Source organism: Mastigoproctus giganteus, chromosome 3, assembly GCF_048544385.1.
Source record: "Mastigoproctus giganteus isolate SK-2022 chromosome 3, ASM4854438v1, whole genome shotgun sequence".
Taxonomy (NCBI): Eukaryota; Metazoa; Arthropoda; class Arachnida; order Uropygi; family Thelyphonidae; genus Mastigoproctus; species Mastigoproctus giganteus.
In genome coordinates this window covers 17,177,351-17,194,666 of record NC_143577.1, presented here as the reverse complement: position 1 = coordinate 17,194,666, position 17,316 = coordinate 17,177,351, and the positions used below count along the sequence as shown (strand labels likewise).

Sequence of the window (17,316 nt, the reverse complement as noted above, 5' to 3'; positions counted from 1 at the left end):
ACTTATTTGTACAATATGAGAGTTAACAAAAGGTTTTGAACTGGGTCGTCAGCTCTTGTGCATCTGGATACCTGTCTGCCCTCAAATAAGAGATCAGATAGCTTTGAAATATGTGTGGTGATATTCAACTGAGAATAAGTAATAACTGTAGGCTTATCTAATGGGGTAGTGTTGCTTATTCAAAAGTATAAGAGGAAGGCAAGTCATTGTTAATGATATCACAATATGAGATGTTATAAAAAATTCATTAAACATGAATTTCAAGATGTTTATGCATCTTGAAATTCAACTATGCAGTAGTAATATTCTGAAAGAGGCCTCTGATGTCGGGAAAATTTATGTCTGGGAATAAATAAACTCATACGCCGACCATTAAATAAAATTTTTACTGTAACTGAATTTATACAAATAATATCAAAAAAACAAATTATTTACAATAAACTGATGGTTGTATATTACGGAATGCTAAAATATAAAAGTTAAAAGCGCTAAAAAACCTGAAGCTTTCGAGAGCGTCAGCTCCCTTACTCAACAGTAATAAGACTTCTTGTGACCTCTTTATATAGCAGGCTTACTGTACATCCACACGTGGTATTTCTCCACCTGGTTCTATCGACTATCATTATCATTTATAGTCAAATTCCCCACAAAATTTACAAACTCTGTGGGGAATTTGACTATAAATGATAAGAGCATGATCTCTTTTGATGTATCTTTATTCACATGTATCCCTATTAATCATGCAATATATTGTATAAAAATGACATTGACCAGGGATGTCTCACTTGGTAATAGATCACTGCTTGGTGTTGAAGATATTTGTGCTGGGGTAGAATTATGTCTGGCTAGTACTACCATGTTATTTCAAGGAACTATGTACAAACAGGTTCACGGTACGGCCATGGAGTTGGAAAGCAGGGTTTTTAGTGGGTGTTCGTTTCCTATTAGAAATTGGAAAAGATATGTTGACGATACCTTTGCCCTGGTCCAGAAGGGGAGGGAGGATGATGCCATTTGCTGGCTTAACAGCTTCTCCCGGTTTATTCAATTTACCTCAGAGGTGGAAACGGATAGTACCCTGTCATTTTTGGATGTATTGGTCTCTAGGGCGGGTTCTAGACTTAAGACGTCAGTTTTTAAAAAACCCATGTGTGTAGAGGTCAATACACATTTTTATTCAGCACAAGCTGGACAATACAAGAATAATGTAGTAAAAGCTTTATTTGACAGGGCAGGATCCCGCTGTACCACTTCTGAGGATAAAGAAAAAGAAATTAATCATGTCACGGCAGAACTTAGAAAGTGCGGATACCCCCCAGAGGATCCTGGATAGATATAGCAGAGGAGTGTCTGAACGTATGGAGCCGTTCGTCCCGGTAGCCACCGCATACATCCCCTACTATCCGGGCCTTTTTTTTTTTTTTTTTTTTTACGAAAACCCCAAACACGAAAGGTATCAAAACCTATAGTACTGTGCATGGGTTGAAGGAGAAGTATGGGGGGAAGGGGGTGCCGGAAACTTTGCTCTAGAGACCAAACATGGGTTTCACCACTTGATGAAAGTCATCTACCACCATATGACGAGAATTTTACGGGGTTATGAGACATGCTGTGTGCAGCTTCCTGGACGGTGTCGCAAGTTAAAGACCGTATACCGACAGATCTCAGTAGTGGAGTTGTATACAGAATAGAATGTCCGGATTGTGGGGAGTGTTATGTGGGGGAAACAAAACGATGGCTTGGGGATTGTCTGGGGGAACATTTGAATGCTATAAGAACCGTTGACTATAATAAGTCTGCTGTGGCCGAACATTTTTGGGAGAAGCAGCATCAAATCTCCCCAGAGGACGCTATTATTATGGATTGTGCACATGGATACTGGGAGTGTAAATTGGCTTGAGGGTTTGCGGATTGGCTCATCCAGTAAGAATACTATGAATAGAGACAGAGGTATGCGTATTCATCGTATTTTCGAAGCAACTGTATTAAGGTTGGATGAATGTTTTTGTTTGCCACGTACCCGAACCATGTGGAGAAATACCACGTGTGGACATACCGCGAGCATTAGCAATAAATAAACTCATGCACCAACCACGAGAATAAGTATTTTACTGTAACTGAAAATTTAGAAATTAAAATAAATGAAATTACTACACTATGTATTTACAAAAACTGATATTATAATAAATTAAATTATGTACATTGTGAAAACATTAAAACTGTAATAAAATCCTTGCAATAAAATATACTAAAATAAACCGGATTAAAAACGATAAACCTGGAGCTTTCGGAAGCATCAGCTTCCTTCCTCAGCAGTAACAAAACTTCCTGCAACACTTCCTTATATAACAGGCTCGTAGTACTTATACAGATGGTTCAGTCGGCGCATGGTCTGAACTGGAAGCGGAAACAGCTCAGGAGCATGCCAAGCAAAACTGTTCATCCGTACTTAGGACAATGGTTTCAAACAGAGGATGCATGCGCATACCTCTGTCCCTGTTCATGATATTGTTGTCGGATGAACTGATTCATAAGCTCTCGAACCATTTACTGTCATAGAACCGATGTGCTCGATCCACAATAACCACATCCTTTGGGGAGATTTGATGCTGCCTCTCCCAAAAATGCTTGGCCACAGCAGACTTGTTGTAATCAGCGGTTTTTATAGCATTTGCATGCTCCCCCAGACGATCCTTGAGCCGTCGTTTTGTCTCGCTCACATAACATTCCCCACAATCCGGACATTCTATCCTGTATACCACTCCACTACTCAGGTCCTTTGCTATTGGGTCTCTTACTTGGGACACAACTGTGTGCAACCTCCGCCCAGGAAGCTGCACACAGCATGTTTTATAACCACGCAAAATTCTCGTTAGATGCTCAGTAACGCCCGGATAGTAAGGAATGTATGCGGTAGCCATAGGAACTGATGGTTGGATTCTGTTCCTCAACTGAGTCACAGCAGACCTTAGAAAATGCAGATACCCCCAGAGTATCATAGACAGATTTAGTAGAGGAACAGAGTTCTCAGGTGGTAGATGACTTTCATCAATCGGTGAAATACCACCACTTTGCTTATTGGAGGCGTGAAGTGGTGAAACCCATGTTTAGTCTCTAGAGCAAAGTTTCTGGCACCCCCCCCCCATACTTCTCCTTCAACCCATGCACGGTACTAAGTACTATAGGTTTTGATACCTTTCGTGTTCGGGGTTTTCATAAAAAAAAAAAAAGTCAGGAGCCGTTTGTTCCTGTGCCTACCGCATACATTCCTTAATATCCAGGCACTACTGAGCATCTAGCGAAAATTTTGCGTGGTTATAAAACACGCTGTGTGCAGCTTCCTGGGCAGAGGTTGCACACGGTTGTGTCCAAAGTAAAAGATCCAATAGCAAAAGGGCCTGAGTAGTGGAGTGGTATACAGGATAAAATGCCCGGATTGTGGGGAACGTTGTGGGCGAGACAAAACGACTGCTCAAGGATCGCCTGGGGGAGCATGCAAATGCTATAAAAACCACTGATTACAACAAGTCTGCTGTGGCCGAGCATTTTTGGGAGAGGCAGCATCAAATCTACCCGAGGATGCGGTTATTGTGGATCGAGAGCTTAGGAATCAGTTCATCCGACAACAATATCATGAATTAGGGACAGAGGTATGCGTATGCATCCTCTGTTTGAAACCACTGTCCTAAGTACGGATGAACGGTTTTGCTTGGCACGCTCCCGAGCTGTTTCCGCTTCCGGTTCAGACCATGCGCCAACTGAACCACGTGTATAAGTACCGTGAGCCTGTTATATAAGGAAGTGTTCCGGGAAGTTTTGTTACTGCTGAGGAAGGAAGCCGATGCTTCCGAAAGCTCCAGGTTTTTATTGCTTTTAATCCGGTTTATTTTAGTATATTTTATTGCAAGGATTTTATTACAGTGTTAATGTTTTCACAATGTACATAATTTAATTTATTATAATATCAGTTTTTGTAAATATATAGTGTAGTAATTTTATTTATTTTAATTTGTAAATTTTCAGTTACAGTAAAATACTTATTCTTATGGTTGGTGTTATGAGTTTACTTATTGCTAAGATATATATATAAAGAGATGTTGCTCTGTTGAGGAAGGGAGCTGACGATCTCGAAAGCTTCAGGTTTTTTAGCGCTTTTAACTTTTAGCATTCCGTAATATACAACCATCAGTTTATTGTAAATAATTTGTTTTTTGATATTATTTGTATAATATCAAACTTCAGTTACAGTAAAAATTTTATTTAATGGTTCGGCATATGAGTTTATTTATTCCTAAACATGTAGTAGTGATAAAATTGCACTAACCAGTGTCGTAGTTCAAATATTATGTGTTATATTTGTTTTACAATACTCATGTTCACCCATTCTAGGCAAGCTATTTCATTTTAACTTGTTTGCTCAGCCTTACTTTTATTACTTATTACTGATCCCCAAGCTTTCTTATTGGCGCCTCCGTAGCCAGGTGGGAAGGAGCAGCAATGCGTAGCACACGTTTCTTGATTAGACCGGGGTTCGAGCCCGTCACCACCAAATACGGAGGATGCGGAAAGGTCAGGAATGACCACCACATATTCGCGGAGCAATATGGCCTTAGTTGCTAATGCTCCTAAAAACCAAATAACAAACAAACAGCTTTCTTATTTGTTCATTCAAAATATGGTCTCTCCATTGTTCTTATCCCTTTGTTCCATTTAGTTTCTTAATCTCATTTCTGAAGATTCTAATTTTTTGATTAGTTCCTTTATTTCTTACCCAGTTCTCATCTCTGTAGGCTGTTTCTGTCCTTTTCAAACTTGTTTTCACAACCTAGATGTCAGTTTTTAAATATTCTATTTGATGCGTTGGATTTTGCATACTGTTAATTTAAAAGCTCTTGACAGATTGATGTACATTTAGCACAGCTTGTAAACTTCAAGTTGATTGCAGTTCGTTTACAGTTTGTAGTAAATATTCTAGTTTCCGTAGCTGAGTGGTTAGGAGTGGGAGTGCAGTAGCATACGGTTGATCTGCCAACCAACACTGGACCAGCGTGGCAGATTATGGTCCATTACCCTCAGCATGAATTGTTGAGGAGGCTTCAACAATTCATGCTGAGGGTATGAATGAATTGTTGAGGAGGCTTCCATCCTGCAGTGGGTTGATAATGGCTGCAGTTTACCTTTTATTCTAGTTTTGAAATATTGTATTTAGCTACTTGCTTTGACAGGTGTCAGTTGAATAACATGTATCCTTAGTAGCAAGCATTAAAAAAAATTGCAGCAGAACTAATTAAGAAGATTCTCTTCAAAAGCTATAGTAATAGTATTTGCTATATAGTGCAAGGAAGCCACAGGCAAAAAAAAGATAAGAAAACAAATTGTTTCTCTCCTCACTTAGGTAACTATCCAGTTTAGACTTTTGAATTTATTCAAACTGTCAGCCTCAGCTACCTGCAAGGGCAACTTATTCCAGCAATCAACAACAAGCTGGCAAAAAAAACTTCCTACAATCTAAGCTAAACTTCAATCTCTGTAACTTGAATTTATGTCCCCTGGTTCTGGAATTCTTTATAACAGCGAGAATTCTGCCTTCATTCATTTTATTAATCCCTCTGAGGCACCTGGTTGCCAAGCTCCTGTAGCCCACATTTACAGAGACTTTCCTCAGTATTGTTGTCCTTTTTCCAATCTCACCATTCGAGTTGCCCGTCTTTGGACCCTTTCAAAAAGCTCAATATCTTTTCTTCAGGTGAGGTCTTCACTGTGAATCCAGGGAGTTTGCAGGTATACATGTAAGTTTTGATTATATTCTTTCCGCATAGCCCCTGGCCATCTATAGAACATTTCCCCCATACCTGTGGTAATCAGTATCTTAAAGAGACCAAGCTATAGTACATAAACGTCCTGTCCATTTTCAAAATGCCAGCCCCTGAAGAGGTTCTTTCATTTTGGGTAATGAACTGAAGCCACAGTGACTCATTGATAATTTAATTTCTTCTTTACTATGTACTTTTTGCATGTAAGTAGGCTTAGTTTTTCTTATTAAAACTTTTCTTTCAGATTATCCCGATATCAACAATTCAAAGATTTCCAGAAACGTATTTTGGTTGCCACTAACTTATTTGGACGAGGAATGGATATTGAAAGAGTAAATATTGTATTCAACTATGATATGCCAGAAGATTCTGATACGTATCTACACAGGGTAAGTTTAGTGTTTATTTGAAATTATCTGTTTTATGTGTGTGTATACACAGTAAAAGCCTCTTGTCCTGCATCCAAGCCTTCTGCAAAAAGCCTGTATAACCAGGTATATTGCACATAGTGGACAATGTCATCATATTTATAAGTATATGGTTTGCTAACAAAATACTTACCAGCCCAGTAGCAAAGACAGTGCTACTGGACAACAAAAGACAACAATATATATTAAAACTAACTTTGAAAAAAAATATTTGGAAGGTTTGAAAATACTGTACAGGTAGTTCTCAACTTTAAGTTAATTCGTTCCTAGCGTGTACGCCTCCGTAGCCAGGTGGGAAGGAGCAGCAATGCATAGCACAAGCTTCTTGATTAGACCGGGGTTCGAGCCCGTCACCACCAAATACGGAGGATGCGGGAAGGTCAGGGAATGGCCACCGCATATCCCGGAGCAATATGGCCTTAGTTGCTAATGCTCCTAAAAACCAAATAACAAACAAACAAACCTAGCGTGTAAAGCGAAAACTCGTGAAGCGGGAATTAAATCCCATAGGCATAATGTTAAAAATGGGGGTTACGTTCTCAACAATGAAATTAGTTAGCTAATTAGTTTGTTTAACAATGATTGATTTATCCAAAGAAACAAAAATCAAGCAAATTATAATAAATTACTTATGACGTACCAATTTTAAAGAATGTTTATTCTTCATCGTCAACTAAATGCACACTCGTTGATCACTTATTATTGGCTCGGCATTCGTTGGTTTGTTGCACAAGGAGCCATCTTCAGAAATGCTTCAAGAGGTGTTTGTTTCCAAGATAATCTCTTTTCTTTATAAATTTCAATAGTGCATAAGCATTTTTTAACGAAATGCACAAATTGCAACTAACATGATTTGTGCGAAGTAACAAGTTTATGAAGCTTTAAAAAAAAGAATGAGGAGAAGATTCTGAAATTTATTTGTTTTTTTATACAATTGAAGATTTCAGTAAAGGGTAAACACATTTCACCATAATAACGTAAAAAACCGCATAATTCCAGCTATCGATATTTTTGCAAATGCAATAACATCGGGTTTACTGCTCATTTATAATCGTTTGCAGTAACAGAAAAGCCCAATAAACCGAGAAGTGCAAATTGTTTATGGTCGTGACCTCCATAAATGTGCTTTAGAAAAATGTCACAAAGGCGTTCAAAATTGGTTCTTATAATGGAACATGTGATAACGATGAAAGTGTAGTGCATTTTAGTGGTTTGAATTGGTAACTAATACAATTTACACTATAAAAACTACCTCTTAGGGAGTTATATAGCAACATTTTGAACTTCCGAGGTCATGGAATGAATTACCAAAAAACAATGTGTTATTGGGTTCACATTACGATATTTTCACGATACGATGGTGTCTCTGGATTGGATTAATATCATAAAGCTGGGGTACACTGGGGTATTGTATAGCTATGCGCGTGGTTTGAAATGCGGTACTTATGAATGTTTAATGTTAATTTTTTGCAATTAATGTTCATGTTTTCGATTTTGTCGATACTTGGCACTTTGGGGTGGGAGAAACTCGTAAAGCAAGAAATGCCTGTATTTACTTTTGCATAACATCAGAGGATAGACTTCAGTCTGTCCTTTACCCACCTGCCGCCATTTTGTAGAGCACAGTGTTGTCTACTTGAGCAAGTGTTTTTTATCATATCCATAAGCCATCCATACATTATGCTATTCAAAAAAGAAAGTTTGTGAGAAATGCAAGTGTGTTGTGTTAACCTTAAAACAGGAACTGAATATTTGTAGAAGACTAGAGAAAGGTGAAAATTGTAATGTGCTTAGGAAAGATTACAGGAGTGATCATGGTACCCAAATATAAGAGTGCTAAAAGCAGGAGCATTGTTATGGGAGTTTACCATATTCCTTTATGCACCTCAAGTTAACATGCATTTCTGCATGTTAACAAACAACAGAATAATTAGATTTATTTTCAGCAACCAAAACAATAAAGACCCTTAAAAACCCATCTTTCAAAACTTCTCAACCTTCAAAACCTTTGCAACCGAAGTTCCCATCGAAGACTTGAGGAATCCATGATGGACTCTTCAGTCTGGTTTGTAGTTGTTCTCTCTCAGAGGGCATAATCCATCCCTTGAGTTATGCCAATTTTCACACCATGACTAGATGCAGCAAGAAACTCAACTCTGGAAACAATCATCTGTATACATTTTTTTTTTTTTTTTTTTTTAAATTTTCACATGTAGCCTTGTGTTAACTGTGACCTTCCCCATTTCATTGAGTTATGAATTAAATGAAATGGTGCAAATTTAATATACATTTAGATTAAATAGTTGCTTTTATTGGATGTTATTCATTATTTGATCTTTTAAAAAAAAATGTTTCTTCATTAATAAATAAATACCAATGTATGGAAATATGCTAAATTTCGAGTGATACCATAATGCACATAGAAATGAATTTCCACTTAATATCGACTTGGAGTGTAACATGTCAAAAATCAGTTGATTAATTATAACCAGTGGCCTAAGAATTGTAATATTTTTAATCATTTTAAATTTTCCAGGTTGCACGAGCAGGTCGTTTTGGAACCAAAGGATTGGCCATTACATTTGTTTCAGATGAGACTGATGCAAAAATTTTGAATGAAGTCCAAGATAGATTTGATGTTAATATTTCAGAACTACCAGAAGAAATAGATATATCTTCATATAGTAAGCATTTTTTTTTAATAATTATTCCTGACTCTGCTGTTAAATTAATAGAAATAGTCTGGCTTTAACTGAGCTTCTGTTTAATAGGTAATTCAACTTTTTATCCAACTGTGTAAAAAATATCAATTGTGAGGAAATTTGTAAAGGAACTTTTATGTAGTTGGCTAGGTAATAGTAATAGCCATATAGTGCAAGGAGGACAGCAGGCTTTTGCTGCACTAGCCAAAAAAGTAAAAATGCAAATCATTCCCCCCCCACACACAGGTTGACCGTTGAATTTATTCAAACCATCAACCTCAACTACCTGTGAAGGCAACCTGATCTGGCAAACAGTGACTCACTGGCTAAAAGAAAACTTCCGGTCTAAACCTCTTCCCCTGTAATTTGAATTTATGCCCCTGAATTCTGCAATTTTCTATAACAGTGAAAATTTCACCTTCGTTCATTTTACTAACCTCTCTGAGCCTTATAAACCTCAATCAGGTCACCTCTGAGGTGCCTGGTAGCCAAGCCCTGTAGCCCATGTATGGTTTCCCTTTTGCCAATCTCACCCTGCAAGTTGCCTGTCTTTGGACGATTTCAAGTAGCTCAGGCTTTTTTCAAATGATGTCTCTATACTTGAACACAGTATTCCAAAAGTCTTACATTTGCCTTATACATTGGGACTAATACCTCCATATCTCTGCAGGATAATGTTCTATAAATCATTGATAGGACACTGTGGGTTTTCCTGGCTGCCTGTTTCCGCTAGGAAAACTTCATATCTGCCTTTGCCTTTGTTATAACTTCCAGATTCCTTTCTTCCTCTACTGTTTTTAAATTAATCCTGCCATCTGTATAATATATTTTTAGATTGTTATTCCCCAAGTGTAAGATTTTGCATTTTGCTGCATTAAAACTTTCTGACCATTCTTGCAACCATGTTCAAATCTTACTAAGTTAGTTAGACATGATTTTCCCTTAACTAAATGTAAATCATTATTTCTAAGATTTTCCCTATCACTGAAGTCAAACTAACTGGTCTGTAGTTACCAGCTTTACTCTTAGGACTTCCTTTATGTATTGGTAGCATGTTGGCGCTTCTCCAATCCAAAGGAATGTCTCCCACATCCAAAGATGCTGTCATAATTAACTTCAATGGTTCAGTACACTCCTTGGCGCCTCCCTCAAAATTACTGGGTATGTGCCATCAACTCCGGGAGTCCTATTTGCCTTTATGCTCAAGTTTTTCTAATAAACAGTCATCTGTAATCATGAAATCGCTAATTTCATTTACTGCCTCACTTGCACAGCCTCTTTTCAGCATGAAGGGTCATTCTTCAATAAAGACATGCAAAGTACTCAATTCATCCAGCAACGTCAGTTGTGTTGTCTAAGGCTTCTTACACCCAGTGCACAAGTGCCCAATCTGATTTGCTTTTTCAATTCCTACTATTAGTTCACACTCTCCCTATATATATTTATATATCTTGTTCAAATTTTCAGTCGTTAATAAAATACTTTTTATTCATCCACTCAAGTTCAAATACATTTTTTTAAACTTGTAGTGGATGACACTTGGTGTTAATACAGTTTTTTCAAATATTAATTCATTAATTAAATTTAATTAATTAATTTTAGTTTTATATGGAAGAAAAAATTTTTTCTTATATAACATATTTAGCAGGATATAAATTTAGGAATAAAATTAAAATCAACAGGCAGTAGCTCATTCGGTAAAATGCAAGGATTTCAGTATTTTTCACGTGAAGGTGAAGAATGCGAGTTCAATTCTTGTGAAAATCAATAATTTTTTGATAAATTTTTGAAGTCGAAAGTTTGTTGACCTAAGTAGGATGACTTTAAAAAAAAATTTTTTTATATTACTTGTTTCTATCTTGTATTCACATACATGAAAAATTATCCCCATTTTTTGCTCTCTTAGTCAGTGCTTTCTCGTACACAGCTTTGGCCTCTAACCTTCGTCTGTGGTAATATTGCAAATCAACTTGGTAGCTCTTTGTAGGGTTCAGTAGTATTTTTCATCGCTCTGTAAGTGTCTCATTCTATCTTTTTCTGCTATTTTTGACCAGACAGATCTGCATTCATTCAATTTTGGAATCCTCCTCCATTAATATTTTCATAATGGTTTGTATGCTTTTCTTTATGGCTTCTTTGATTTTTGCTTTAAAGATATTCCATAATTCAAGTCTGCAATCCACCCGATTAATAGATGCCATATAGCGCTTTAAACTGTCAAAGTCCTCTTCTGAAATTAAAACCCATGCCTTTACCTTTAACTACTGCAATATATTCTTCATCTTCCAACTGATGACTGCACGATCACTACCAGTGAATGGTTCTTCTATTTTAAGCCTTTTGATTTCATTTAATCTATAAGTAATGATGAGGTCAAGAATATTCTCCCCTGTAGTATTATTTCTGACATGCTGGTACAAATAATAATCATGTACTTTATTTAGAAAACTTTGCCCATTCTATTTGGATGTAACAACTTTTGTCATTTTTCACAACCTTTTGGTCTTTAGATTACTCCCATTCTCATACCTTTGTTTCCAACTAACTCACACAATGCAGACGCATCTTCAGACTCAGCGAAATCTTTGTCAGGGAGTTTGCAGGTATACATGTAGTTCAAATTCAGTCATTTTATTGACAACACTCCTGACATTACTGTAGACAGTTAAGATTAGTAGTCCTCTATAGTTAATACTGACACCCCTTAAAGTTATTTAGGCTTGTTATCCTGCTCATTTGAAGCACTTCTACCCTCAGAACATCTTTCCAACATCAGCTGTTGTGGCAACAAATAAGAATTCGTGAGGTAAATGCAAGCATTACTTTGACCCATATCACCAGATAAGTACAAATCTATGTTACCCTTTTCCCCCTAACTAGCAGTTTCCCTGAACCCTTTAAGGTATCCTGAATGATACTAGCAAAAATCCTTGCATCGCCTTTGTTCAAATGAATACCATCTGTACAAAATAGATGCCTTTTACCTACAAGTGTGGGCCATGCTGATTTACCCCCCCCCCCCCCCCCCGAGTCTTGAGTTATTCCACAGGGCTCTCAGCATATTGTCCCTCCTATCGTGTCTAGGGGAATTGTGAACAAATGCACATTCTGACCTAATTTGTGATAGTTTTCGGCGTGGTCCTATATTTATCCTACACATGGTCGGGTCATGTTCAATGCTCTTTATAACACCCCCCCCCCCTTTTAAATCTGACAATCTGTTGGCAACATCAATTGTTACTCCCAGCAAATATACCCTGAAAAAGTCCCAATAAATAGGTGTTTTATTATCTATAGGTGCTGATTTTGCTGTTGTGTGTTTCACATGGATTTGTTTTACCAAATTAGCATAAGCTTTATAGCATAATCTAATTTGGTGAAACATTCATGTGACAAATAATGTAGCTCTTAAGAGCTATAACAAAACTTGGATGCTACATGAGAATGATCATGCTTTATTCCTTTGGAGAGAATAAACTTAATTCAGTAAATTAACAGTAACAAGCACAATTTATTGATATCTATCCTTTGTGCTTAGATACAGCAACATTAATTCTATGAGGGGCTCCTGTTTTTTTTTTTTTTTTTTTTTTTTGCTTCTGGAACAATAATCCACCATAGGAAAAGAATTCTTTTCCTATTCTGTTAGTACAGGACTTTAGTATTTTGTTGCTTGCTCTGAAACATTGGTCCACCAAAAATAATAATTATTATTATTATTTTTTTTTTCTGTTATTAGTATGCGAGTGGGTTTACTAAGGAAGCAAGACATGACTGTTCTTGCAAAACAAAACATATTCCTTCCATCTTTATCAGGAAACAAACCCAAGCCATTTCCACATTGTATGGAAAGGCAGTGATCATAACCATTGTGCTACCTGTGGGAGAAACTGAATGGTACTCTTTTATTTATTGTGTAAAGTGGCCCCAGCCAACCTATGGCAACCCCCTCCCCCCTCTGTATAAGTGTGTGTATGTATCATACTAGATGAAGGCCTGTCAGTGGTGTCTGTGTGCTGTTGGATTATATTGTTTGTATTGGACTAACCTAAAATGGCTGCAGAGGCTACAACCATCTGGTTTGTGTCCCTGACACATGGTTCGTGAGGTGTACTGCCTTGGATGAAAGACTACAGGGTTGTTGCAAAAGTATGTTCTGCCACATTGGCTCGTTCTGCAGACAGTAATCTGTTCCTTCATCAGAGATGTTTGTTCTGCCACAGTAGTCTTTATTCCTTACATTAATTGGTGTCCAACATATGACTTAAAAGATTACTGTGCTACTTTGAATACTGTTTAAGGCATTGCATAGTCAAGATTGTAATTGAGCATTCTTTTTGTAATGAAGTAATGTATCATACCATTTTAATGAACAGTCATGTTTTCTATGAATGTATAAAATTTTTTAGAAGCCTAATTATATAGTGGACAGATTATAATATGGAATTTTATAGTTCACTTTAAAGAAATACTGCTTAGAGTATGGTAGATTCTTGGGTATATTTTAAGTAGAACTTTCATTAATCTTTTTTTTTTTTACTGCTTTTAAGAAATTTGCCAGCCATCTTGACTTTTTCTTATATTAAAAGGTATGTTGAGTGTAAGCAGTTTAACTGCTTCTGTCAGTTATCTATATAGTATTAATAATTATTTCTAAATCTTATTGATTATAACAAGGCAACTAAAATGTTTGGAAATTGTTACTAATTTTTTTTTTTTTTTTCTTTCTTTCTTTCTTTACAGTTGAAGGTCGTTGAATTTCATTTGCTGTTTGTCATCAGTCACTGTTAGGTGCATGTTTAATATACATCATCACTGTCATGTACTGATTTTTTTATATTGTATTTTTACTTTCTTACATTGTACATTTTAGTTAGCCTGATTGCTTGCTTAATTGAAGCAATATTCATCCTTGTCATTCAAAAAATAAACTTTTATTAATCATTTATTTTCGTGTGTTATTTTTTATTTATTTTCAGAAAACCAAATTATTAAAATCAGTGTGTAACTATTAAATTTACTTATTGTGGCTTTCAAACTGTTGTAAACTTTAAGGGATAAATTTTAGGGGGGTGACAAATTAAGGTGCAATGGCTGCTTGAGCCATCTAAATAGCGTTAAATTACAGTCGTAGAGCGCTTTGCCACGTGCTTGCTTGTCTGGGGGAATTGGTAGAACGAAGAGTTATATAAGCAACAACAGTATGCGTCAAAAGTCAACAAATTGGCTGATGTTTGTTGTGGTCATATCAAAGTTTAATGATTGTCAGCCAATTTTGTTTGTCTATAGATCTTGTAGTGCATTTACGAAGCATTGCATATTAAGTTACTACTGGTTCAAACTGTATACAAGAAATTTAGTTAACCCATGACTCATGTAATATCATGCAGTTACATTTTTTTATTTATTAATACAATAAAACCTCAAATTAAGCACTATTTTGTGAAAAATTTTCTTAAATAAAGGCTTGTTTCTCCAGTCGTATTTGCCATTGTTAATTATACGACCACAGGAACTGAAATGTAGTTTCCTCAGAATGTTCGTTTCCTGCTGTCAGTCAGATTTATTCTACAATACGTTGGACAGTTCATTAATAAGGTAACTGTGCAGGGTATGATATTCAGTTGTTTTGGCAACTCTGTTGCATGTACGTTTCTTGTACATGCAACAGTAAAAATTACAAAATTTAAAAATTAAAACGTTAATTCTGTTATGTGAAAGCACAGAAATTAGATATACACTAACATGAGTGACAAGTGGCCTTCCAGGTGAGGGAGTCCCTCAGTTACATTATTGAATACTGCATGGTGTGCCAAATGTACCTCATGCATATATAATGGCTCAAAAATTAACTATTAATCATCCACTGGTATTGCACTACCTCTAGTGGATGCAGTATTTTAGCACACTACTGAAACGCAGATAGTAGATTATGCCCGTCTGCACATGTCTTGGGACAGGCAGCAGTTGCTCAGATGTTGGCTGCTCGCATTTCAGGCCGTTTACACATTCTGTAATCAAGACAGAATTTGTGGAGATGGGCCCAGGTCCTGGAGACGCTACAAACAGACCACAATGCATACACACATAAATGTCACTGAATATTTGAATTTTGAGAGTTGTGTTATATAATTTGTAAGAGAAGCTCCATTTTCTGCTGGAGTTTCTTACGCAGATTTCAATGATTGTAAATAGTGTATGTAAATAAATAAAAAAAAAATATATATATATATATATATATATAGTAAAATGGATAGTCTGCAGTGGTATCATCATCTTGTGCAGTAGAAGTACATTAGAAGTCTAGTCTTTCGATGTGGAATGGTGGTTGAATGCCACATCTGTACACCAATAATTTAAATTATACTCATGCATGCAAAGTTACAATTTGAAAAGAAGTTTTTAACCGGTGGTGTAGCAAACCTGCGGTGGGGGTTGTCCAATCGTTTCTTTGGTTTAATATAAGAATGATGGGAGAATTTGGGAGGTATGCTGCATTCTACCAGTTTGTTATATGCATGCTTTCTCCAGCAGCCCTGGGCTCAGGTTTTAATGTCACCTTTCATTTCTCAAAAAATACGTCTTCAGTACAAAAGATGTACTTGGGGGGGGGGTTGCCTGCAGGTTTCTATGGAAACAAATAAGCTGCCCTGTTTTGCAATTTGTAAAATTATAAATATTTAACACCATATATTTACTTTTGAATGAAAAGTATCATCTGACAGTGGTTTTGCCATTTTTCTCTGTTGCATGGGTCTAAGTTGGAACTTTGCTGGAGGCAAAGGGAGTAGAGTTTCTTAGTCATTCAAAGTTTTTCATTTTGCACAACATTCAGATCAGCATGGACATTCATATACGAGGGTGGTTTAATAAAGTTGCCCTGACCTAGCTGCAGAGGTGCTAATCTGTTGATTCTTGGCACAGATTTTAGTCCTTTACATAGCCAGCCACCGTGCAGATTACACATTTTTCCCATTGATGGATGAGGCTACGGATACTGTTTTTGTAGAAGTGAATTGGTCTTTGAACCATGACTTGCAGAAATTAGTGTCTTGTCAGGGAAGTGGTTACCCCGAAGAAATGATTTGAGGGAAGGAAATAAGAAGTCTGATGGGGCAGTATTTCATATCCACAAGTGGCTGCTTGCGTTGTTGTAATTATACTTTAGGTTCACACTTCTGAAATTACTTCAGAAGTGTGAACTGGGGCATTGTCTTGAAGCATTCTCGCACCTTTGGGCAGCATGCCATGCCTACATGTTTTGATTTTCTCCTGTAATTTTTTGGGAGTAAGTTGGCATAATATGCACCTGTAATTGTTTTATCTTTTGGCAAGTAGCAGTCATTATTATGCCTTTCTCATCCCAAAACACTTACCAAGACCTTTCCTGCTGATGCTTGGACCCTTGCCCTTCTTGGGGGGTGGGGAACCATGATTTGCCATTCCACGGACTGCTTTTTACTTTGGGGTCAAAATGGTGTATCAAACTTTCATCCTGAGTGATCCAACAGGGCTAACAGCTTGTGATTTCCATTGTCAATCAGAATGAAATTATAACATCCTCACTAATCTTTGCCTCCCGGGACAATTCACACACATCTGATAATCTTCCGTGATTAATGACTCCACTTCTGGTCGTGCTGTCATCAATGGCTGAATGGGGACGACCCGGAATTGGCTCAGATTCTACCGATGTCATCATCAGCCGTTTTCAGTCTACTGCAGGATGAAGGCCTCTCCAGCAACTTTCCAGTTCCTTCTAGTTTGAGCACTGGCCATCCATTTACTACCCACAAACTCATGAATTTCATCTATCCATCTCCACCTCTGTCTTCCAGGTTTTCTTTTAGCTCCTCTTGGGCACCATTCTGTTATTTTCTTAGTCCATCTGTCATCATGTCTTTGAACTGTGTCCTGCCCAAGACCATTTTAGTTCTTTAGTTTTCATAAGAATATCCTTTACTTGAGTTTGCTGCCTAATCCATGTGTTTCTCTTATCTAACAGTCTGATTCCCGATATAATTCGTTCCATTCTTCACTGTGTAGTTTTCAGCTTCTCTTCCATTCTTTTGGTGAGTGCCCAAGTTTCATTTCCATAAGTCATGGTGGAGAGTATATGTTGGTTCATTATTTTACGTTTCAGACAAACTGGGATATTGCTCTTCATTTATCATTACAGCTAATAACTTGTCCCAGATAAATATAGGACTCCACCTTTTCAATTACTGCTTCTTCAATCATTATTTCCCTTTCTGTGGCATACTTGTTCATCATTACTTTTGTTTTAGCCATATTCATCTTTAGTCCAAAATCCTTACTAACTCTGCATAACTGATTGAGATGTTCCTCTAATCCTTTGGGACCGTGGCTTAT

At 36.9% G+C, this 17,316-nt stretch overlaps 1 protein-coding gene across 1 annotated transcript in view; it reads left to right on the top strand.

Annotated features, from left to right (window-relative positions):
• The window catches only part of Hel25E (ATP-dependent RNA helicase 25E), a 92,332-nt gene extending 78,523 nt beyond the window's left edge, over positions 1 to 13,809 (top strand). The window contains exons 8-10 of the mRNA XM_090369189.1: positions 6,058 to 6,202; positions 8,778 to 8,925; positions 13,687 to 13,809. Coding sequence (XP_090225315.1) covers positions 6,058 to 6,202; positions 8,778 to 8,925; positions 13,687 to 13,700 — 307 coding nt within the window. The 3' untranslated portion in view covers positions 13,701 to 13,809. The remainder of the gene's footprint in view (positions 1 to 6,057; positions 6,203 to 8,777; positions 8,926 to 13,686) is intronic.
• Positions 13,810 to 17,316: the final 3,507 nt, after the last annotated feature.